Source organism: Aotus nancymaae, unplaced genomic scaffold (genome assembly GCF_030222135.1).
Source record: "Aotus nancymaae isolate 86718 unplaced genomic scaffold, 86718_ANA_hifiasm-v0.15.2.pri h1tg000057l, whole genome shotgun sequence".
Classification (NCBI taxonomy): Eukaryota; Metazoa; Chordata; class Mammalia; order Primates; family Aotidae; genus Aotus; species Aotus nancymaae.
Genome location: NW_026988471.1, coordinates 9,922,420 through 9,946,835, shown reverse-complemented (window position 1 = coordinate 9,946,835; position 24,416 = coordinate 9,922,420). Strand labels below are relative to the sequence as shown.

At 46.9% G+C, this 24,416-nt stretch overlaps 1 protein-coding gene and 1 non-coding gene across 4 annotated transcripts in view; both read right to left on the bottom strand.

Moving 5' to 3' along the window:
* Positions 1-24,416, bottom strand: part of ATP6V1C2 (ATPase H+ transporting V1 subunit C2) — a 62,503-nt gene that overhangs the window by 35,755 nt on the left and 2,332 nt on the right. For all 3 annotated transcript variants that reach the window (XM_064363846.1, XM_064363848.1, XM_064363847.1), the window contains exon 3: positions 21,910-21,977. In XM_064363846.1, coding sequence (XP_064219916.1) covers positions 21,910-21,977 — 68 coding nt within the window. The remainder of the gene's footprint in view (positions 1-21,909; positions 21,978-24,416) is intronic.
* Positions 5,090-5,154, bottom strand: LOC135269808 (U7 small nuclear RNA). Its single transcript, XR_010338060.1, has one exon. It is a non-coding gene; the product is annotated as a U7 small nuclear RNA (small nuclear RNA).

Sequence of the window (24,416 nt, the reverse complement as noted above, 5' to 3'; positions counted from 1 at the left end):
TAGCCTCTTTTAAAACTTCTTATTTTATTGATATATATAAAAGTTTAGGTGTTTTGAAGACTGTATTCTTGAGACAATGTTTTGAGCTAGGTGACATCCCCATTTTAGAGATGAAAAAAAATTAAGACTTACAGAGCTAAAGGTTACCCTACACAGTAAGCTAATGTCGAAGCAGAAATTGATCATAAATCTACACTACTCCAAGGCCCATGGAGATTTGCTCTCCCATGCTAGTCCAAAGTAAACTCTGACCTTATGTGATCCACCCACCTCAGGCTCCCAAAGTACTGAACTTTTTTTTTTTTTTTTTTGAGACGGAGTTTCGCTCGTTACCCAGGCTGGAGTGCAATGGCGCGATCTCGGCTCACCGCAACCTTCGCCTCCTGGGTTCAGGCAATTCTTCCTGCCTCAGCCTCCTGAGTACCTGGGATTACAGGCACGCGCCACCATGCCCAGCTAATTTTTTGTATTTTTAGTAGAGACGGGATTTCACCATGTTGACCAGGATGGTCTCGATCTCTTGACCTCATGATCTACCCGCCTCGGCCTCCCAAAGTGCTGGGATTACAGTGCTGAACTTTTTAAAAAAATAAACAAATTTTTAAAAAGAAAAATAAATTTAAAAAGAAAAGATAAGTTTCTAAGAAAGCAATTACTGTAGGAAAAGGCTAGGTGCAGTGGCTCACACAGCTTTATGTAAAATACTAGAAAAAAATTTATATTAACCCATAAAAGATGGGCAAACTATACTTTTAATGAAAAAAAGCAATTGTAAACAATATATAAAGACCTTGATTGGGATGTTTGATCCTGGTCAACATCACTGGGACATCAATGGGACACTGCTGCTATCATCATCACTGATGAGTGATATTTGTCAAAACTCACCAGCCTGTTCAATTAAGATGTGTACCTTTCACTGTATGTATCTTTTACCTTGTTAAAATAAAAAAAAATTTTTTTAAGCAGACACTGCCTTAGTCAAGTGACCACAGTTAGCATCATACGCATGGAGAAGACCAACGCCGTGTGACTCCTGAGACGCACTGAGGAAAACAGCGCCACTCCTGCAGCGTTTGGCCACAGCTTCGAACCTCGGTCTAGCCACGAGGAAACGGCACACGAGTTCAAATCCAGGAGTGTTTTACAAAATAACTATACACTTCAAAAAACTTAGAGCCATGAAAGCCAAAAAGGCTGGGCACAGTGGCTCATGCCTGTAATCCCAACACTTTGGGAGGCCAACGCAGGTGGATCACCTGAGGTCAGGAGCTCGAGACCACCCTGACCAACATGGTAAAAACCTGTCTCTACTAAAAATACAGAAATAAGCTGGGCATGGTGGCGTGTGCCTGTAGTTCCAGCTACTCAGGAGACTGACGAAGGAGAATTGCTTAAGCCTGGGAGGCAGAGGTTGCAGTGAGCAGAATTCATGCCACTGCACACCAGCCTGGGTGACAGAGTGAAACTTTGTCTAAAGAAAAGAAAAAGAAAAAAGTCAAAAAGTCTAAATAAGTGTTCCAGTTTAAATAAGGCTAAAGGGACATGACAATTCATTACAGAAGACAGGAAGCCATCTCAAGTTTTATTATTTTTTCTGAAAAAATATGACATTTTATTTTGGTAGAAAGTATACGTTTTTTTAAGAGATCGTGTCTTGCTGTGTGGCCCAGAATGGTCCGAAACTCCTGGCCTCAAGTGATCCTCCCACCTGACCCTTCTGAATAGCTGAGACTACAGTCATGTGCCACTGTCCCCAGCTTAGAAAGCACATTATTGAGACAAGTGGCGATATCCAAGTGAAATCTATAGACCGAGTAACAGTATTTCATTCCTGATTCTGATCATCATACTAAGGTTATATAAGAGGATGTCCTTGTTTTTAGGAAATACACCCTCAAGTTTTTAGAGGTAAAGGAACATCATGTCTGCAACTTACCGTCAGAGAGTTTAGAAAAAGAGAAAAGGCAGAAACAGAGAGAAAGCAGATGTGGTAAAAGGATATGATAACTATTTTCACTGTCATTCATATTTTCTGGAAATTTGAAATTGGGTCAAAATAAAGTATTTATGCATGTAAAGCATATAACCTCTCTTAAAAATTATGTCAACATATACCTAAATAAGAATCCTAAAAGAAAAGACACCAATTTTAACACCAGTTATTATCTTCATGGATACAAGAATGGAGACCTGCAATTTCCATACATTTATGTAATGCTATGTTTGGATTCGTCAAAAACATACCAGTTTTGCAAACAGAAACTAAAAGAAACTACTGTTGGGCTCGGGGGCTCACATCTGAAACCACAGCACTTTGGGAGGCCAGGACAGGCAGAGCACTTGAGGTCAGGAGTTCCAGACCAGCCTGGCCAACATGGAGAAACCCCGTCTCTACTAAAAACACAAAAATTAGCTGAGCATGCTGGCGGGCGCCTGTAATCCCAGCTATTTGGGAGGCCAAGGCAGGACAATCACTTGAACCTGGGAGGCAGAGGTTGCAGTGAGCAGAGATTGGGTCACTGCACTCCAGCATGAGTGACAGAGGGAGACTCTGTCTCAATAAAAAAGAAGGAAAAAAGGAAATAAAACTGAAAATAAAAAGGAAACCATAATAAATAACTAATAAAAATAAATAAACCTAGCAGCATTAGTAACAATAGCCAAGGCTGGCCGGGCGCGGTGGCTCACGCCTGTAATTCCAGCACTTTGGGAGGCCGAGGTGGATGGATCACAAGGTCAGGAGATCGAGACCATCCTAGCTAACACAGTGAAACCCTGTCTCTACTAAAAATACAAAACATTAGCCTGGCATGGTGGCACACACCTGTGGTCCCAGCTACTCAGGAGGCTGAGGCAGGAGGATCCCTTGGACCTGGGAAGCAGAGGTTGCAGTGAGCCGAGATCATGCCACTGCACTCCAGCCCAGGTGACAGAGTGAGACTTCATCTCAAAAAAAAAAAAAAAAAAGAAAGAAAAAGAAAAGAAAACAATAGCTAAGGCCAGGTTCAGTGGCTTACACCTGTAATCCCAACACTTTGGGAGGCAGAGGCGGGTAGATCAAGAGGTCAAGAGATCGAGACTAGCCTGGCCAACATGGTAAAACCCCATCTCTACTAAGAATACAAAAATTAGCTGGGCATGGTGGCACACACCTGTAGTTCCAGCTACTTGGGAGGCTGAGGCAGGGGAATCACTTAAACCCAGGAGGTGGAGGTTGCCAAGATCATGCCACTGCACTCCAGCCTGGGCAACAGAATGAAACTTTGTCTCAAAAACAAAAAACATATAGCCAAAAGATGGGAGCAACCCATCCATCAGTGGCTGAGTGGATACATAGAACACAGTGTGTCCATACAGTGCAGTACTATTCAGCCTTAAAAGGAAGGAAATTCTGGCCAGGTGCAGTGGCTCACGCCTGTAATCCCAGCACTCTGGGAGGCCGACGGGGGTGGATCATGATTTCAGGAGTTCAAGACCAGACTGTCCAACATGGTGAAACCCCGTCTCTGCTAAAAAATACAAAAATTAGCTGGACATGGTGGCTTGTGCCTATAATCCCAGCTACTTGGGAGGCTGAGGTAAGAGAATTGCTTGAATAGGGACCTAGGAGGTGGAGGATGCAGTGAGCCAAGATTGCGCCTCTGCACTCCAGCCTGGGCTACAGAGCAAGACTCCTTCTCAAAAAAAAAAAAATAAATAAGCCAGCCAGAAAAGGTCAAATACTATATGATTTCACTCACAGGTGGTGCCTAAAACAGTCAAATTCATACAGACAGAAAGTAGAAAGGTCGTTGCCAGGGCCTGGGGGAGGAGGAAATGAGGCGTCATTGTCTAATGAATACAGTTTCAGTTCTGCAAGATGGAAACAGTCCTGTGGGTGGAGGGTGGTGATGGCTGTGCAACAGTGTGAACATACTTAATGCCACTGAGCTGTACACTCAAAAATGGTTGGCCGGGCGCGGTGGCTCACGCCTATAATCCCTGCACTTTGGGAGGGCGAGGTGGATGGATCACCTGAGGTCAGGAGTTCAAGACCAACCTGGCCAACATGGTGAAATCCTGTCTCTCCTAAAAATACAAAAAACTAGCCAGGTGTGGTGGCGGTCGCCCAGGTGCTTGGTAGGCTGAGGCAGGAGAATCGCTTGAACCCAGGAGGTGGAGGTTGCAATGAGTCGAGATTGCACCATTGTACTCCAGCCTGGGCAACAAGAATGAAACTTCGTCTCAGGAAAAGAAAAAAAAAAAAAAAAGGTAATAAATAGTAATAAATGATGAAAATACATTTTAGGCCAGGCACAGTGGCTCACGCCTGTAATCCCAGGACTTTGGGAGGCCAAGGCAGGAGGATCACGAGGTCAAGAGATCGAGACCATCCTGGTCAACATGGTGAAACCCCGTCTCTACTTAAAATACAAAAAATTAGCTGGGCACGGTGGTGCGTGCCTGTAATCCCAGCTACTCAGGAGGCTGAGGCAGGAGAATTGCCTGAATCTGGGAGGCGGAGGTTGCGGTGAGCCAAGATCGCACCATTGCACTCCAGCCTGGGTAATAAGAGTGAAACTCCATCTCAAAAAAAAAAAATCAAGCATGGTGACAATTACTGTAACAGTGAGACCCATTTATGTAGTTGAAGTGTTAGATACTAGAATTTCCCCAAGTTAAACATCCGCAGCATTAAAGGTGAGGATTCCTTCTCAAATGCTCGTCTATAGGTTTATAGGACGTCAACGAAGAGCCCATAAGCGTGAGAAAGAAAGCTCAACCTCACTTGCAGGGGAGTATCATTTACACCAGTTAGTTCAGGGTATTAAGAAAACTCATAGGCCGGGCGTGGCGGCTCACGCCTGTAATCCAAGCACTTTGGAGGCCAAGGCAGGCGGATCACCTGAGGTCAGGAGTTTAAGACCAGCCTGACCAACATGGTGAAACTCCGTCTTTAAAAAAAAAAAAAAGAAAAGAAAACTCATAATACAGCATGGGCAGTCCTCGGGGAAACAGGAACATCCATGCCCTGTTGGTACATGGCATTGACTGCTACGGCCTTACTTGAGAGTCATTTTAGAGTATTTATCTAACATGTGGAGGCAAGGGTTGGTTCTGGTGAAAACTGGAAAACCTCCTAGACAAGTTCTAAAAAAGCTGTATTCATTTTTTTGAGCTAGGGTCTCACTCAGGCTGCAGTACAATGGTGTTACAGGCTCACTGCAGCCTCACACTCCTGTGCTCAAGGGATCCTCCCACCTTAGCCTCCCAGGTAGCTGAGACTACAGGCACACCATGCTGGCTAATTTTTTTTTTTTTTTTCAGACAGAATCCCGCTCTGTCTCTCAGGCTAAAGTGCAGTGGTGCAATCTTGTCTCACTGCAACCTCCGCCTCCTGGGTTCCAGCTATTCTCCTGCCTTAGCCTCCTGAGTAGCTGGGATTACAGGCACACATTACCATGCCCAGCTAATTTTTGTATTTTTAGGAGAGACGGGGTTTCACCATGTTGGGGCAGGCTGGTGTTGAGCTTCTGACCTCAAGTGATCCACCTGCCTCGGCCTCCCAAAGTGCTGGGGTTACAGGTGTGAGCCACTGCGCCCAGCCTAATTTATTATGATGATGATTATTTGTACAGACAGGGTGTCCTATGGTGCCTAAGCTAGTTTCCAACTCCTGGGCTCAAACCACGCTTCCACCTCGGCCTCCCAGAGTGCTGGGATTACAGATGTGAGCCATTGAACTTCTAGAAATGTGTTCTTCTGCTATATTGGCTCATGTGCTACAAAGACCATATTTTGTGGCAGAATGGTTTGCAATTACAAAAGGCAGAAGCCATTTCAATGTTCATCAACTGGGGGCCCATCTGATATGATGGAGCACAAGAAGTCTCTAAAAAACAATGAGATCAGGTGTGGTGGCTCACACCTGTAATCCCAGAACTTTGGGAGACCAAGACAGGAGGATCACTTGAGCCCAGGAGTTCCAGATCAGCTTGAGCAATAGAGTGAGACCCTGTATCTAAAAAAAAAACTGGCCGGGCACGGTGGCTCACACCTGTAATTCCAGCACCTTGGGAGGCTGAGGCGGGCGGATCATGAGGTCAAGAGATGGAGACAATCCTGGCCAACATAGTGAAACTCTGTCTCTACTAAAAATACAAAAATTAGCTGGGCATGGTGGCACATGCCCGTAGTCCCAGCTACTCAGGAGGCTGAGGCAGGAGAATCACTTGAACCCAGGAGGCAGAGGTTGCAGTGAGCCAAGATCGCACCACTGCACTACAGCCTGGTGACAGAACGAGTCTTCGTCTCCAAAAAAAAAAAAAAAATTAGCCATGGGTGGGTGTGCCTGTAGTCCCAGCAACTGAGGAGGATATGATTGCATCACTGCACTCCAGCCTGAGCAACAGAATGAGACCCTGTTTCAAAAAACAAAAACTCAATCATGGTAATTCAAATAGACAAAGCAATGAGTAAATAGAGGAGTAAGACAAGGGCATCTGGGGAAGAAGCCGAGGGGAGAAACTGGGTAAGATGGGTGGGAGGAGAGGGGGGCATTGCCTAGGTGTGAGGCAGGGCAGGCAGGGAGTGGAGGCTTCTGGGTGCTAGGCAGAGAGCCTGCAGACACAGGCAAGCTGTGGTGGGGGTCAGGCGAGAAGGGGCACCCAGGAGCTTCACAATTCTGCCTCTGGTGGGTCTGTAATGAGCATGCCCTTTCCTTCCTCTCCCTGGAACTATGGGGCACCTTTTAGCCCTACTGGCTCTAAACCCAAGGTGTTCAGGGGTACAGCATGGTCCTGGGGTACAGGATGGCTGAAGAGCTTAGATTCCAAAAGTGAGGGAGGCTCCTGAGATCTGTCTCCTCTCTCCTGCACCGACAACCAGGACATTCTTGCCATGCAGGCCCCCAGGACTCTTCCAGGCCGGGGGTGTGGGGAGAGGGGCAGCCAGCAGGTGACTAGAAGCTTGTACCCCAGAAGGAGGGCTGGAATCGGAGGTGAATATTTGAAGCCACAGATTGCAGGGCCTGAGTAGAGGAGATTCTTAAGTGGCCTTAAGACACAGTGTCTCTCCAGGCACGGTGGCTCACGCCTGTAATCCCAGCACTCTGGAAGACCAAGGAGGGCGGATCACGAGGTAGGAGATCGAGACCATCCTGGCCAACATGGTGAAACCCCGTCTCTACTAAAGATACAAAAATTAGCTGGGCGTCGTTGTGTGCACCTGTAGTCCCAGCTATCAGGGAGGCTGAGGCAGGTGAATCGCTTGAACCAGGGAGTTGGAGGTTGCAGCAAGCCGAGATCGCGCCACTGCACTCCAGCCTGGTGACAGAGCGAGACTGTCTCAAAACAAAACAAAACAGACACAGTGTCTCCAGGGGCTCTGCCTGGCAAACTACACAGGCCACTCCCTTCTTTGTAGAAAGAAGAGTTGTTGGGCCTCCCACCTTCAGCTCTCACTCTGAGGAGGAGTGGATGTAGGTTCCGAGGACCCTGAGGACCAGTCTATGCAACACCAAAGAGAAGGCTTTCCACCTCCCTGGATTTTCTGGAAAATTTTGGCAAACACAGGATAGAGTTGTTTGGTTGTCAGAAATTACCCAGAAAGACCAGTGCAGTGGCTTATGCCTGTAATCCCAGCACTTTGGGAGGCCGAGGTGGGCGGATCACCTGAGGTCAGGAGATCGAGACCATCCTGGCCAACATGGAGAAACCCCGTCTCTACTAAAAATACAAAAATTAGCCAGGCGTGGTGGTACATGCCTGTAATCCTAGCTACTTGGGAGGCTGAGGCAGGAGAACCGCTTGAGCCCAGGAGGCAGAGGTTGCAGAGAGCCAAGATCGTGCCACTGCACTCCAGCCTGAGCAACAGAGTGAGACTTTATCTTGAAAAAGGAAGAAAGAAATTACCCAGATGCCTGGGAGGAGTGCAACCAGGTTACAGGGCAGGGTTGGATGAGTTTCCAGGATTCTGAAGCAAAAATAATAATCTCTTGCATCTGAGAGCTTCTCTCCATCCTCACAAAAGCGCTAAGGATTTATATCTGAATCCTCCACACACAAAGTCAAGGCCCCTAGAACTGAGGGAACACTGACGGAATGGAGTGCACAGAGGCCCAGAAGATTGCCCCAGGTCACTTCACTGGTGGCCACAAAGTCAGCTGGTCCTGATGCCCAGCCTGCCCCTAAAGCCAGTCTCTATCCGTGAAAGCAGGTGTTAGCACGCCCGCCCTGGATAACTCCAAACCCCTGGCCTGCCAGTGCCCAGTCACTGTCAGGGTGCTTCGATGAGAGGGCCTACCAGGCCCAGCCTCGCTCCTGCAGCCACACAGGGGGGCCACACACCTGAGAGGGGAGACCCAGAAGCCTCCAGGGTGAGCCTGTTCCTGTCTCCCCCGGTGACTGAGCCCCTGGGCACCTCACCCCATCCTTTGTCTCTCTGCTTCCTCCTCTACCAGGAGACAGTGACATCCACATGCCCTGCAGCAAAGTCACCAGGAAAATGTGACTCTGCAGCAATTAAGTGACTTTCTTTTACGAGGAGGCTCCCTCTGGGGACAGACACACCATGCTTTCAATTCCAACTTGGCTTCTCAGAAACTGGAAGTTTAAATAACGAGCTGATCTTTAGGTCTTTAGAGGGACTCCCCTCCACGTACAGTTTGTAGAAGCCACCCCGCAGTTACTCATGTCACTAAGAACAGAATTCTCTGGTGGCGCACGCCTGTAGTCCCAGCTACTCGGGAGGCTGAGGTGGGAGAATCGCTTGAACCCAGGGGACAGAGGTTACGGTGAGCCAAGATCGTGCCATTGCACTCCAGCCTGGGTAACAAGAGCGAAACTCCATCTCAAAAAAAAAAACAAGGCGGGGGTGAAGGTCGTTAAAAAAAAAAAAAAAAGAACAGAATTCTCATTGGCCAAGCTGGCACTATAGGGATAGATTCACCCACATGCAGCCCAGATAGTAATGCTCCACCCTCTTCAAAAAGCCAATCTCAGCTGGGTGCAGTGCTTACGCCTGTAATCCCAGCAGTTTGAGAGGCAGAGGCGGACGGATCACCTGAGGTCGGGAGTTCAAGACCAGCCTGGCCAACATGGAGAAACGCCGTCTCTACTAAAAATAGAAAAATGAGCCAGGCATGGTGGTGCACATCTATAATCCCAGCTACCTGGGAAGCTGAAGCAGGAGAATCTCTTGAAATTGGAAGGAGGAGGCTGCAGTGAGCTGAGATAGTGCCACTGCACTCCAGACTGGACAATGGAGTGAGACTCCAGAGACTCCATCTCAAAAAATAAAAAAGTTTGGCCCTTGGAGGAACAGGCAATGAGGACCTGAACGCAGCTCCCAGAGAAGTGTTGCCGAAGTCCCCTGAGGTCTACAGTCTTTTAGGAATCACTGGGCGACCCCGCCCCCTCAAGCATGTGGGATAGAAAAAAACATCACACATTGAAGTTCTGGAGACTTTGCCAAAAAGTCAATCCACTGAGCGCCCAGCCACCAAGAACAATTGCAGGTCCCGTGCCGGCGGAGCAGAGTTCCAGCACACACAGTGCGAAGGGCTTCCCCTGTGGTTGTGCAACCTGCAGCCCAGCCCAGGGGATGCAGGAGCCAAGGCTGGAAACAGGCCAGTTACACAAATAGGAGCACAATGGCTGATAAGCTCTTAAAAATATGTTGACTCTCACTGGAAGTCCAAGAAATGCACATTAAAACAATCACACATCATCTTGCCAGGTACGTGAGCGAAATTTCTTAAAGGCACTTAATAGAAGGGGTGTGAGAAAAGGAAACTTCTTGTAACCTCATTGGAAAACAAGTTAGTACGTACAAACAGCTTTCAACATGTCTACATCCATTATACCAGTAATTCCACTTCTGGGCATGCTATTTCTTTTTTGCTGGAGTGCAGTGGCACCATCTCAGCTCTCTGGAACCTCGGCCTCCTGGGTTTAACCAATTCACCTTGAGGGACAGGGCTGGCTGGCAGTGTGGAGAAATCTTCTGGGTGGGCAGTCTTCTGGGATCGGGACAACAAGAAGGAGCCTGCCCTGCCAGGCTGGGGTGGGTAGGGGCCTTCTAGGCAGAGGACTAAGGCAGGATGGAGCCAGGGAGGCTGGAGAGCAGTACCCTGGCCTGACCAGCTAGGGTCTGGAAGTGAGGGTTGCAAGTACAAATTTTACATCAAAGGCACAGGAAAGCCGAGGAGGGCTTCATGCAGGAGAGCCATGCGATGTGGTGCTTTTATTTATTTAGTTTGTTTGTTTTTGAGACGGAGTTTCACTCTTGTTGCTCAGGCTGGAGCGCCATGGCACGATCTCAGCTCACTGCAACCTCTGCCTCCTGGATTCAAACGATTCTTGGGCCTCTGCCTCCCAAGTACCTTGGATTACAGACATGCTCCACCACATCCAGCTAATTTTTTGTATTTTTAGTAGAGACGCGATTTCTCCATGTTGGTCAGGCTGGTCTCAAACTCCCAACCTCAGGTGATGTGCAATATGGTGCTTTTAAAAAGATCACTCAGAGGGCTGCTGTGGGGTGAGTGAATGAAAGGGAAGCAGGGAGACAACTGAGTCTGTTGCAAAACCAGAGGAACGCAATGAAGGCAGCTTGGATGGACATGCTGGGAAGTGGGTGGATACGGGACAGATTTTGGAGGTGGAGCCCATGGGATTCCATCCTTACTGGTGTCTCCTGTGGAGGGCTGGACAGGGAGGTGGTGCCCAGACTGTCTGCCTGAGCACCAGGCGCTTGGGTGGCTGGATCCTTTGACTGAGATGGGAAAGAACCCGAGGCAGAAGGCTGCACGAATGGGAGCTGTCTGTTGAGAAGGATGCCAACTTTGGACCTGAAGCCAGTGCAAAAAAAACATCCAAAAGGGACCGTGGAAGGTTGCCCCTGAAGCTCATGAAAATAAAGAATGTCCAAATGGCTGCACTTACCGGGTTTGTGATGAGCACCAACATGGTGTTAAATGAAAAAGGCTGTGCTGAGATCTGGGGACAACAGAGCCGCGGGTCCCTGAAGGACTGGGGCAGGGTCCAAGATAGAAATGCCTTACATTAAATGTCACCTCCAAAGAACCATTTGGGTATTTCACAACATTGCCTCCAGCTGGCCCTTCTTCCCGCACGTTGTACCTGAAGTGGCCAGCCAACATTCCTTCCTGCCCTGCTGGCTGGACTTCTGCTTTGATAAGAGCTGCTGGGAGCTGGGGGAAGCCTGGCAGATAATGGAGACTAGCTCAACTGGGCCTAAACTGAACATCAAGGTTGGTGGGGGGTGGGCACAAAGCAGAGCTACTGCCACCTGTGAGGGACCTACGACAGAGCAAGGGCAGGGCAGGACAGGGGGTCAGGATGACCAGGTGAAGGCCCGACACTAGGCAGCTACAGGATCTAACACAAATGACTTCACTCTCTTCAAATAATAGTCTCATCTATCAATCGGTGGCAGTTACCAAAATAGAGATGTGACAAACCATCAGGCAGTGTGGAACTCAAGGCAATGTCCTACACACGGAAGCACTGGAGAGTGACAGGGGCAGCCCTTGAGGAGTTAGAACTGTCACTGATGGCTGGGCGCGCAGCTCACGTCTGTAATCTCAGCATTTTGGGAGGCTGAGGCAGGATCACTTGAGGTCAGGAATTCCAGACCAGCCTGGCCAATGTGGCAAAACCCCGTCTCTACTAAAAATGCAAAAAATCAGCCAGGCCTGGTGGCATGTGCCTGTAGCCCCAGCTTCTCAGAAGGCTGAGGCAGGAGAATCGCTTCAACCCAGGAGGCGAAGGTTGCAGTGAGCCAAGATTGCACCACCGCATTCCAGCCTGGGTGACAGAGTGAGACTGTGTCTCCAAAACACAGACAAACAGCCATAGATCTTTCTGCATTCCATAAGGGCAGCAAAGTATATAAAGTATAAAAACAAGGAACAGCAAATACGCCATTCATTGACAGTGCTTCTCCAACAGACATTTATCAATGCTGTACAATGAAAAAAGAGAATACACATTTTAGATACCCATGAAACACTTTGAAAAATAGGCAATAGATTAGGTCACAAAGAAAATTTCCAATTTCCGAAGTTCAAAATAGCACATAATTCATTTTCTTTTTTTTTCTTTTTTTTTTTTTTTTTGAGACAGAGTCTCACTCTGTCGCCCAGGCCGGAGTGCAGTGGAGTGATCTTGGCTCACTGCTATTAGCATTACAGAACTAAAGGAAAAAGATAATAAATGAACCAAGCATGTGACTTAGCATGTTTTATAGAAAAGAGCAAGAAAATAAACCCAAATAAACAGGAAGGAAAATAAGAGAAATGTAGAAGTTAAACTATTAGAAATCAGAAAAATTATAAAATTGATCAGTGTATTTAAAAGTTGTTTCTCTTGGCAGGGCTGTCATCCCAGCACTTTGGGAGGCCAAAGCAGGCAGATCACCTAAGATCGGGAGTTCGAGACCAGCCTGATCAACATGGAGAAACCCTGTCTCTACTAAAAATACAAAAATTAGCCCAGCATGGTGGCACATGCCTGTAATCCCAGCTACTTGGGAGGCTGAGGCAGGAGAATCGCTCGAACCTGGGAAGCAGAGGTTGTGGTGAGCTGAGATCATGCCATTGCACTCCAACCTGGGCAACAAGAGCAAAACTTCGTCTCAAAAAAAAAAAAAAAAATTGTTTCTCTTGAAAGCAAAATAGGTAATTCACTGGGTAGCCTAATCAAAGAAAATGCAAATACTAAAAAATGGGGGATGTGTAGGTGCGATATATATATTGGTAGATTCTATTCAAATAACTTGAAAGAGTTCATGAAATTAATGATTTTTTAGCAAAGTGCAATTTGCCAATTTACTCCTCCTCCAAAAAGAAAACGGACAGAGCAATAGTACTGAAAAATGTTGTGAATATTATTAAAGAACTACTCCTAAAAATATGGCCCAAATATGTCATAATGGCATATTTTAAACCTTCCAGAAACAGATCAACCTTTACCATTCAAAGCAGCTGTCCTCAAAGCACAGTGGCAGGACCCGCAGCATCAGTTCTACCTAGGAGCTCGTAGAAATGCAGGTTCTAAGGCCCCACCTCGGACCTCCTGAATCACAAACTCTGAGGGTGGAGCCCAGTGATGTATTTTCAACAAACCTTCTGGATGATTCTGATGCATACTCAAGTTTGAGAGCCGGGAGTTTATGTGTTCAGCCTTTGTATGCCAAGTACGGTCTTTAGGCCAGCAACATCAGTCACTGGGGAGCTTGTAAGCAATGCAGAATCCTGGTTCCAGCCCAGCTCCACTGAGTCAGGTCTCCAGGAAGGCCTGGCACCGTGGCTCATGCCTATAATCCTAGCACTTTGGGAGGCCATGGTTGGGGAGATCATTTGAGCCCAGGAGTTTGAGACCAGCCTGGGCAACACTGGGAGACCCCATCTCTACAAAAGAAAAAGGAAAAAAAAATTAGCCAGGCATAGTGGCACACTCCTGCAGTCTCAACTACTCAGGAAGCTGAAGCAGGAGAATGGTTTGAATGCAGGAGTTTGAGGCTGTAGTGAGCTGTGATCATGCCACTGACTCCAGCATGGGTGACAGCACAAAATCCTTTCTCAAAAAAAGAAAAAAAAAGATTACCAGGAGATTTGTTCACATGTCCAAATTTGAGAATCATTCTCTAGAGCTCTAGCCCAAAATTGTGTAATAGAAATATAGTTCAAGCCACATGGGTAATTAAAAAATGTCTAGGGCCAGGTGTGGTGGCTCACACCTGTAATCCCAGCACTTTGGGAGACTGAGGCGGGCGGATTACATGAGGTCAGGAGTTTGAGACCAGCCTGGTCAACGTGGTGAAACTTCATTTCTACTAAAAATACAAAAATTAGTTGGGCCTGGTGGTGCATGCCTGTAATCCCAGCTACTTGGGAGGCTGAGGCAGGAGAACCGTTTGAATCCAGGAGGCAGAGGTTGCAGTCAGCTGAGATCATGCCACTGCACTCCAGCCTGGGTGACAAAGCAAGACTCCATCTCAAAAAAAAAAAAAAGGTCTAGTCACCACTTTAAAAAGTAAAAACAGGTTAAATTAACTTTGATATTTTATTTAACTCAAAATATATATATATATTTCTTGTTTTCAAACAGGGTCTCACTCTGTCGCCCAGGCTGGAGTGATGTGGCTCGATCATGGCTCACTGCAGCCTCGAACACTCGGGCTCAGGGTATCCTCCCATCGCAGCCTCCTGAGTAGTGGGAAGTACAGATGTACCTGACCACACCTGGCTAATTTTTTTTATTATTTGTAGAGACGAGGTCTTGCCATTTTACCCTGGCTCAGTAAGCCATCTTTCAATGTCTGGATTCATAAATACTATTAAGTGTTTTCATAAGTAACGGTGATTGATGGTACCATCTGAGAGGAGGGTGGAAAGGAAGAGGAAAAAGGCCCTTTTCTGGTTAGTTCTGCTGATGACTCCCAGAGCTGGAAGCATCATGGAAAGCCCAGGGCATGGAGTGCCCCCCGGCAGACGTGTTCTGACAGGCAGACCATTAATGGCAAGCTGGTGGATCTGGAGTCTATTCCCTCCTCTGCGACCCCCACCCACCTTTGTCTTTCTAGGAGCTTCTCTCTGGGCCTGTTTCCTCATTTGGAACACTAGGGGTTAGATGAGATCTCTAACTGGCTGCCCAGCTCTTAGGCCCAGGATGATTCCCTCCACTCACTCATCAGTCAGTCACTAAGAGCCTCTGATGTTACAGGTGCCAGGGATCTAATTGTAAGCAAAAGACAGGGAAGAAAAACATTACCAAATAATCCCACAAGAAAATGTCAAAATCCACTGTGGCAAGTGCCATGAAGGAGGGGAGCACCGGCTGTGTTAGGAGAGGGCAAATCTGCAGGCATGATGGCAGGGACTGTGGGAGGAGGTGGGGAAGAGTCTCTGGTTACTGGGGAGCAGGAAGAGAGGTCAGCAGGGGCTGGAGGAGGGGTGGAAGAGGCTTGGAACAACTGCCATGGAAAGTGGGAGGCCAGCAGACACCCACAGTAGGGCTGCCTAGCAGCTTAGAGCAACCCACTGTGCGCACGGCACACAGAGACATGCACGTTTTTAAAAGTACATGCACATTTAAAAAAGCGGTCTATTCACTGAATCCCATGAAATGCCACACAGATCCCCTCAATCTGATATTCTTGCACTCACAGAGAAGAAAAGCCTATTTGCTTTTTAAAATTCGAGTTTACCTCTCTTTAGAATGCCCTTACAAGAACTGACTCACACGTGTCACTAAGCAGACATCCACATTCAGATATGCAATCTTTGATCAGCCAACCCTTGGTCAGCTTCATGGAACCGTGTGGGTAAAGAAAAAGCCAGCAGCTATTCCACAGACAGGGGAATCACTCAGGGCAAGCCGCGGTCACCAAGCACCACAGCACCCAGGAGGGCCTGCTGAGGCCCCATGCCTGGGAAATGCACTCTTTCAATCAACACCGCAAAACAGGCTAAGATACTGTGAAGGACTCAAACATCTTTTTAAAAGAGGGGAGAGAGGCTTTTTTTTTTTTTTAAAAGATAATAGCATTTGGTTTCTCAAATGTTCATGAATGACAGGGCAAATACAGAATAAATTAACAAAGGCAGCATGACGGAATGAATTTTTTAAAAAAAGCTCTCGTAAGCAAAAGCTGCCTGCTAGCTACATGGAAAAACACTCTAGTGCCCTGAGTAAATAAATAATAAAAGGAAATGGAAACAATACACCCTGAGAACTCTTGTGCCTTCTCTGTTCTCCTGGGCAGAAGCAGTGCTGACAGGTTTATGCTACCCAGGTTACAGATCCAGCTAGCATTTATTTACCTAATAACACTCTAGAATCAGAGAGGACATTTCAAAGAACTGATGCCATTCTCCAGATGTATTAGTACATATATCCCATTCTTTTACCCCAAGCTCTAGTACCAGCTCCCAAGACAGGACATCCTGACCCCTGGACTAGAAAAAAACTAAGCATAAGAATTTTGATGTTCTCAGACCACACCATTGTCCTTCTTCCCCTTATAGGAAGGCTCGCAAAGAAAGAAACTAAAAACAGTGCACGGTGATTTTTCATTCTCACCACACCCAATCCTTATTGTTTAGAAAACACTTAAATTTGCACAAGTTCTATCTGTTTCACAATTATAGCCACAATCTTCCTTGTTCACGCATTTTTATTTCTTTTCTGTTTGTTTGTTTTTGAGACAGTTTCGCTCTTGTTGCCCAGGCTGGAGTGTAGTGGCACGATCTCGGTTCACCGCAACCTCTGTCTCCTGGGTTCAAGTGATTCTCTTGCCTCAGTCTCCTGAGTAGCTGGGATTACAGGCATACACCTCCATGCCCGGCTAATTTTGTATTTTTAGTAGAGACAGAGTTTCTCCATGTTGGTCAGGCTGGTTTTGAACTCCCAACCTTAGGTGATCTGCCTGCCTCGGCATCCCAAAGTGCTGAGATCACAAGCGTGAGCCACTGGGCCAGGCCTCTTTTTCTTAAACATATGCTACATTACCATTAAAAGCAATTGTGCAACAAGTAAGTACAGAACGAAACACTAAAAATACTTACTGGGGAAATAGAGCAAACAGCCGAAAAGAAACTAAAGTGGGGTCAGGCATGGTGGCTCATACCTCTAATCTCAGCACTTTGGGAGGCCGAGGCTGGTGGATCACATGAGGTCAGGAGTTCAAGACCAACCTAGCCAACATGGCAAAACCCCGTCTCTACTTAAAAACAAACAAACAACAAAAAAAAAAATTAGCCGGGCTTGGTGGCAGGTGCCTGTAATTTCAGCTACTTGCGAGGCTGAGGCAGGAGAATTCCTTGAACCCAGGAGGCAGAAGTTGCAGTGAGCAGAGATGGTGCCACTACACTCCAGCCTGGGCAACAGAGAGACAGTCTCAAAAAAGAAAAAAAAAAAAGAAAGGAAGAAGCTAAAGTGGAAACAATAATAACCAGGACCACAGAATTTCAGAGCCAGAGGGGTTTTAGTGAATAAGAGGTTAAAAGACTTGCACTAGACTTGCAGAAAATTGGTAGCAAAGAAAGCTCTAGAATTGCTATTATTTCTGCAGCAGGCAGGGAACTATTCACACTTTTTTTTTTCTTTTCTTCTTAAGACAGGCTCTCACTCTGCTGCCCAGGCTAAAGTGCAGTCGTGTGATCTTGGCTCACTGCAGCCTTGACTCCTGGGCTCAAGCAATCCTCCCACCTCAACGTCCCAAGTGCTGGGACTACAGGTATGCACCATCATGCCCGGCTAAATTTTGTATTTTTTGTAGAGATGGGGTTTCACCATGTTGCCGAGGTTGGTCTTAAACTCCTGGGCTCAGGCGATCCACCCCTCTCAGCCTCCCAAAGTGCTGGGATTACAGGCATGAGCCATCTCACCTGGCCCAATTCACATGTCTTAAGCCAACCCTCCTGCACCTGACAAGTCTCCTGTTGTGGTTTGTCACTGCTGCCCAGGGAAACCTAAGACATTCACCAGCCTAGGGCAGTGGGCTGTTCTCGATGGTATCTGTTGCAGGCCTTTCTTAGGCTAAGGATTATTTGATTCTGTGATGTGACTATTAATATGTGTCTTCTCAGCTAGCCTGTAAGTTGTACAAGGCCAGTCATACCTCCCTGTGGTGCGGAGAAGCCTAAGAAGGGAGTTGACATTTCCAGATCAAGTCACTTTTTCCTGGATGTTAACTTTTCATAGGACAGGTCCTGAGATTAATACTTGATTTAGCATGATTTTACTTCCCTTCATTCTTCTGAGAGTAGACAGATGGTCACTGTCATCCCATTTTATGAATGAGACAGCCAAAGGTTAGTTTTCTTTCTCAAAGGCTGTGAATGGCGGCTAGGTGTGGTGGCTCATGCTTGTAATTCCAGCACTTTGGGAGGCCAAGGCGGAAAGACAGCTTGAGCCCAGGAGGTTGAGACCAGCCAGGGAGATGTAGTAAGACCTTGTCTCCACAAAAAATTTAAAAATTAGCTGCGCCCCAGGCTGGGCGCGGTGGCTCACGCCTATAATCCCAGCACTTTGGGAGGCCGAGGCGGGTGGATAACGAGGTCAAGAGATCGAGACCATCCTGGTCAACATGGTGAAACCCCGTCTCTACTAAAAATACAAAAATTAGCTGGGCATGGTGGCGCGTGCCTGTAGTCCCAGCTACTCAGGAGGCTGAGGCAGGAGAATTGCTTGAACCCAGGAGACGGAGGTTGCGGTGAGCCGAGATTGCGCCATTACACTCCAGCCTGGGTAACAAGAGCGAAACTCTGTCTCAAAAAAAGAAAAAAAAAAAAAAATTAGCTGCGCGTGGTGTTGCACACCTGTGGTCCCAGCTACTTGAGAGGCTGAGGTGGGAGGATCACTTGAGCCTGAGAGGTGGAGTTTGCAGTGAGCCTAGATGGTGCTATTGCACTCCAGCCTGGACGACAGAGCAAGACCTTATCTCAAGAAAAAAAAAAAAAAGGTTTACACCTATATATTATCTTGCTTCAAAAAAAAAATACTGAACAGCAAACTACTTGGTGATTATAGGACTGCCTGTGTGTAAGTTGGTCCAGCAACCCCTACAGAGTAAAATGCCACTGACAAAGGCACCCTGTTATTCTTAATCAGGAGGTAAAGAGCAACAGAACACAGACAACTGGATTTCTAGCCCATGGCACTAATCTGCAGATTAGAAATCCTCAAAGTGTCTGGGCACAGTGGCTCACGCCTGTAATCCCAACATTTTGGGAGGCTGAGGCTGGCAGATCACTTGAGTTCAGTAGTTTGAGACCAGCCTGGCCAACATGGTGAAACCCTGTCTCTACTAAAAATACAAAAATTAGCCAGGCATGGTGGCACGTGCCTGTAATCCCAGCTACTCGGAAGGCTGAGGCAAGAGAATCACTTGAACTCAGGAAATGGAGGTTGCAGTGAGCCAAGATCGTGCCACTGTACTCCAGCTGGGGCAACAGAGCGAGACTCCATCTCAAAAAAAAGAAAAAAGAAATCTTCAAAGTATGTTCACTACAACTCCTAATTATGCATTTTCCACACAATTCATCAAACAGGGCAGTAGCAACCATATGGCCATCCACTAAGAAGAAAAGAGCAAGTCCACAGGCCCTAAAAACATGAGTTTCACAAATTTTAAGGGTTAACAGAAGAAAAGAAACCCCTAAAACCCTTGAAGGAAGAAGACAGAGCACTGAATCCCAGCACTGCAGCCCAGGAGGCTACCACCCAGCCCTTGGGGAATGCTGTCTTATAATATCCCACAGCCAGGGTCTCGATCTGTCACCCAGGCTAGAGGGCAGTGGCACAATCACAGCTCAGTGCAGCCTCAACCTCCTGGGCTCAAGCAATCCTCCCACCTCAGCCTCCCAAGTAGCTGGGACTACAGAGGTACCACCACACCCAACTAGTATCTTTTTTACTTTTTGTAGAGACAGGGTCTCACTGTGTTGCCCAGGCTCGTCTCAAACTCTTGGGCTGAAGCGTCCCTCCTGCCTTGGCCTCCCAAAGTGCTGGGATTACAAGCATAGGACACCAAGCCCAGACTGGTCTTACTCTTATGACATTATGCAGAAATCATATTTATGTGTTGAGAAAATTAGATGTATGCACTATAAACACAATATAATAGTTATATTTGGGTGGCATAATTATGGGCGATTTGTATTTTCTTTTTCATGCTATTCTATGATCTAAAAATGTTTTCCAATGAATCACTTGAGGGCAGGAGTTCAGTCTGGCCAACATGGTGAAACACCGTCTCTACTAAAAATACAAAAATTAGCTGGGCATGTTGGCATGCACCTGTAATCCCGGCTACTCGGGAGGCTGAGGCAGGAGAATCACTTGAACCTGGGAGGTAGAGTTGTACTGAGCCGAGATCGTGCTATTGCACTCCAGCCTGGGTGACAGACAAAAACAAAAATAAATAAATGTTTTCCAATGATTATATACCAGATTTGTAATAATTTCTTTCTTTCTTTCTTTCTTTCTTTTGAGATGGAGTCTCACTCTGTCCCAGGCTGAAGTGCAGCGGCGCAATCTCAGCTCACTGCAACCTCTGCCTCCTGGGTTCAAGTGATTCTTGTGCCTCAGCCTCCCGAGTAGCTGAGATTACAGGTGCCGGCCACCACACTCAGCTAATTTTTCTGTATTTTTAGTAGAGACAGGGTTTCACTATGTTGGCCAGGATGGTCTTGATCTCTTGACCTCATGATCTTGCCCGCCTCGGCTTCCCAAAGTGCTGGGATTATAGGTATGAGCCACCCTGCCCAGCCCAGATTTATAATAACTTAAACAAAGATATATAATTTTAAGACTCCACAATATCCTCATACATTTTTTTTTTTTTTTGAGACAGGGTGTCACTCTTTCACCCAGGCTAGAATGCATTGGCATGATCTCAGCTCACTGAAGCCTCAAACTCCCAGGCTCAGGTGATTCTCCCACCTCAGCCTCCTGCTTAGCTGGCACTACAGGCACATACCACCATGCCCGGCTAATGTTTTGTATTTGTAGTAGAGACGGGGTTTTGCTATGTTGCCCAGGCGGGTCTTGAACTCCTGGAGTCAAGCAATCTGCCAGTCTGTTCAAATAAATGAGGGTACATCTATTCACAGTAACACAGCCCTTAAAGGAACGAACATGCAGTTATGTGTTGATATAAAACTGTCTCTAAGATACGTTATTAAACTAAATGCAAGATGCAGAACATATGCTATCATTCATACAAAATTAATTTTAAGGCTGAATGTGGTGGCTCACACCTGTAATCCCAACATTTTGGGAGGCCGAGGCAGGGGGATTGCTTGAGGCCAGGAGTTTGAGGCCAGCCTGGAAAACATAGTGAGACCCTGTCTTTACCAAAACAATACAAAAATTAGCTGGGCATGGTGGTGTGTGCCTTAGTCTCAGCTAATTGGGAGGATTGCTTGAGCCCAGAAGTTCAAGGCTGCACTCCGGCCTGCGTAACAGAGCCAGACCCTGTCTGCAAAAAAAAAATAAATAAATGAGTATTAATTTTAAGACATATTTATTTGTGCATGTATTAACTATCTCTGGAATGCTCACCTAGAAAGTTATAGTAAAATTGCCTTAAAAGAGGGGCTTTTTTTTTTTTTTTCTTAGAAATGGGGTCTCTCACCTGAGCAAGGTGGTTCACACCTGTAATCCCAGCACTTTAGGAGGTTGAGGCAGGTGGACCACCTGAGGTTAGGAGTTCGAGACCAGCCTGGAGAACATGGTGAAATCCTGTCTTTACTAAAAATACAAAATTTAGCTGGGCATGGTGGCGAGTGCCTGTAGTCCCAGCTACTCAGGAGGCTGAGGCAAGAGAATCACTTGAACCCAGGAGGCAGAGGTTGCAGTGAGCCAAGATCAGGCCACCGCACTCCAGCCTGGGTGACAGAGCGAGACTCTGTCTCAAAAAAAAAGACAGAAAGAAAGGAATGGGGTCTTTCTATATTGTCCAGGCTGGTCTTAAACCCCTGGGCTCAAGTGAGTCTCTTGACTTCACCTCTAGCATAGCTAGGATTAGAGGTGTGAGCCACTGCACCACGCCTCTTTTTGTACTTGAAATTTTTTACTATGAGCATTTATTACTAAAAAATAAACTTCAAAAGGCTTGGTGGGAAACTACACCAGTGAGTTTTGCAGGTGTCTCGGCACCTGTGCATGATCTTCAGGTCGAGGGCAGCCCCCCTCCAGCAGACAAAACACCGGGAGGACCGGGTGGGCTCCTGCAGACCCAGCACCCGCAGGCGGACTGATCGGTCTTTTCTGCTGACTTCTGGAACCAGGTCCAGACAAGCCCATACTCCGGTTCAGCCAAAGCAAGAACACTGTGTCCTCTGACAACAATGTCAAATTCTCATTTGTATGCAGTAAATAAGGAATATTTTACCTTTCAGCAAAGGTGTCGAGTTTCCCCAACTCATCAGAGAGGCCAACCAGGGAATCCAAGGTCCCCACCTAGACAGATCATAAAAAAGTCAGAGGCTCACAGGTTTCTGGCAAAGCATGATGCCATCTCAGCAACAGAGCAGGGACTCTGTCACTTCATCTTGAACCAGTCGCCCTTGGTCAATGGCCAAAGTGGGAAATAGAAAGAATTCTTAATAGAAACCAGTGGATTTGGGGGTGTATTTATTTATTTTTGACCCACAGGATAAACTGTCCTATTTCTGCCATAGGAAGGAGTGACTATGATGCTACCATCTGACCTCAGCTCATTTTCCTCTTAGAATGGCAGCCTACTAGTCAGTCTTGTTGTTAATCATTATAGCCAAGGAAGGGATATACCAGAAAGCAAGTTAAAGAAGTTCTCATTCCTAAAAGCTTTTCTGCTCCAAGACAGTCCCACCAGCCTTTTGCTCTGTTCTTTGCTGTTATTAACCATGATCTTGAGGCCGAGGTGTGTGGATCACCTGAGGTCAGGAGTTCCAGACCAACCTGGCCAACATGGCAAAATCCTGTCTCTACTAAAAATACAAAAATTAGCTGGGCACGGTGGCATGTGCCCATAATTCCAGCTACTTAGGAGTCTGAGGCAGGAGAATCGTTTGAACTCAGGAGGTGGAGGTTGCAGTAAACTGAGATGGCACCACTGCACTCCAGCCTGGGAAACAAAGTGGGGAGGGGGGTGCAGGCGGAAGGAGGGGGATATGATCTTGCTGGGGAAGGAGGCAGCAAGATCCTGCCCACTTCATCATTCACCTAGGTCCTTTTTTTTTTGAGACAGAGTTTCGCTCTTTTTGCCTAGGCTGGAGTGCAATGGCACGATCCTCGCTCACTACAACCTCTGCCTCCCAGGTTCAAGCAATTCTCCTGCCTCAGCCTCCTGAGTAGCTGGGATTACAGCCATGTACCACTATGCTCGGCTAATTTTTTTTTTTTTTTTTTTTAAAGACAGGGTTTCACCATGTTGATCAGGCTGGTCTTGAACTCCCAACCTCAGGTGATCCACCTGCCTTGGCCTCCAAAGTGCTTGGATTACAGGTGTGAGCCACCACGCCCGGCCAATTTTTTGTATTTTTAGTAGAGACAAAGTTTCTCCTTTTTGGTCAGGCTGGTCCGGAACTCCCAACCTCAAGTAATCCGCCCGTCTCAGCCTCCCAAATTGCTGGGATTATAGGCATGAGCCACCGCGCCCGGCCATGATCTGTTTCTTAGCGTAGAAATTACTACAATGTCCACAATTGTATTTGAAGGTCTTTTCACAGAATCAGAAAGGAAAGGGTTGCTATCATGAGATACCATCAACTAGATGTTAAAAAGTAGTTAGGTTCTGAGACTTGGCAGAGTTTCAAGGAAAAAATAAATAAGAAAACTAACAGGAGGCTGGGCACAATGGCTCAAACCTATAATCCCAGCACTTTGGGAGGCCGAGAGTTTGAGACCAGCCTGCTGAATCTGCGTCTCTACTAAAAATACAAAAACTAGCCAGGCGTGGTGGCATGTGCCCATAATCCCAGCTACTTGGGAGGCTGAGGCACGAGAATCACTTGAACCCAGAAGGCAGAGATTGCAGTGAGCCTAAATCGCACCACTGCATTCCAGCCTGGGTGACAGAGCAAGACTTCGTCTCAAAAAAAAAAAAAAAAAAAAGATGAATCCTGAGTATCTCTACCAAATTAAGTTGCTTCAATTAATTTTAAGCAACTTCTGCAGGGGCTGTGTCTTGTTTTTTTATCTTTTTACCTTCCAGAGTCCAGCACAGTGCCTCACAGTATCGATGAGTGGCTGCAGAATTTACTAACCCATACAGTGTGTGTTGCTGGACAAGGCAGGCTTAGGAAGGCAGCAAGATATGGGTTTAGAACTCACTGCTGCCACTTACCAGCCTGACAACCCTGGTAACCACTTAGCCTCTCCCAGCCTGTCCTGAGTCAGCGGGAGAGGTAAAGCTTCCAGGTGATGTATTTAAAGTACCTAGCCGCCAGCATCTTGCTCAACAAATGTTAGCAATGGGGTAGCATCACAACCCTGGTGGCTGATGGTGTAGCCGTTTTGGCAGAGGGGCAAAGTGAGGTTTGAAAGGGGAGTATATGGCAGTTTTCTACAAAAGCAGATGCTGGGCAGTCAGTGCCATCTCACCAGCACCTGTGCCATGTGGTCTGGAAGAAAGCTGTAGTGTCTTCCCCCTGGAAACCTACAGCCTCAGGAAGCACCACGAAAACTCCACTCTTCTTGAAGTAAAAGAATTGCATGGCTGGGCACAGTGGCTCATGCCTGTAATCCCAACACTTTGGGAGGCCAAGGTGGGCGCATCACGAGATCAGGAGTTTGAGACCAGCCTGGGCAACATAGTGAAAGCACATCTCTACTAAAAATACAAAAATTAGCCAGGCATGGTGGCGGGCACCTGTAATCCCAGCTACTTGGGAGGCTGAGGCAGGAGAATTACTTGAA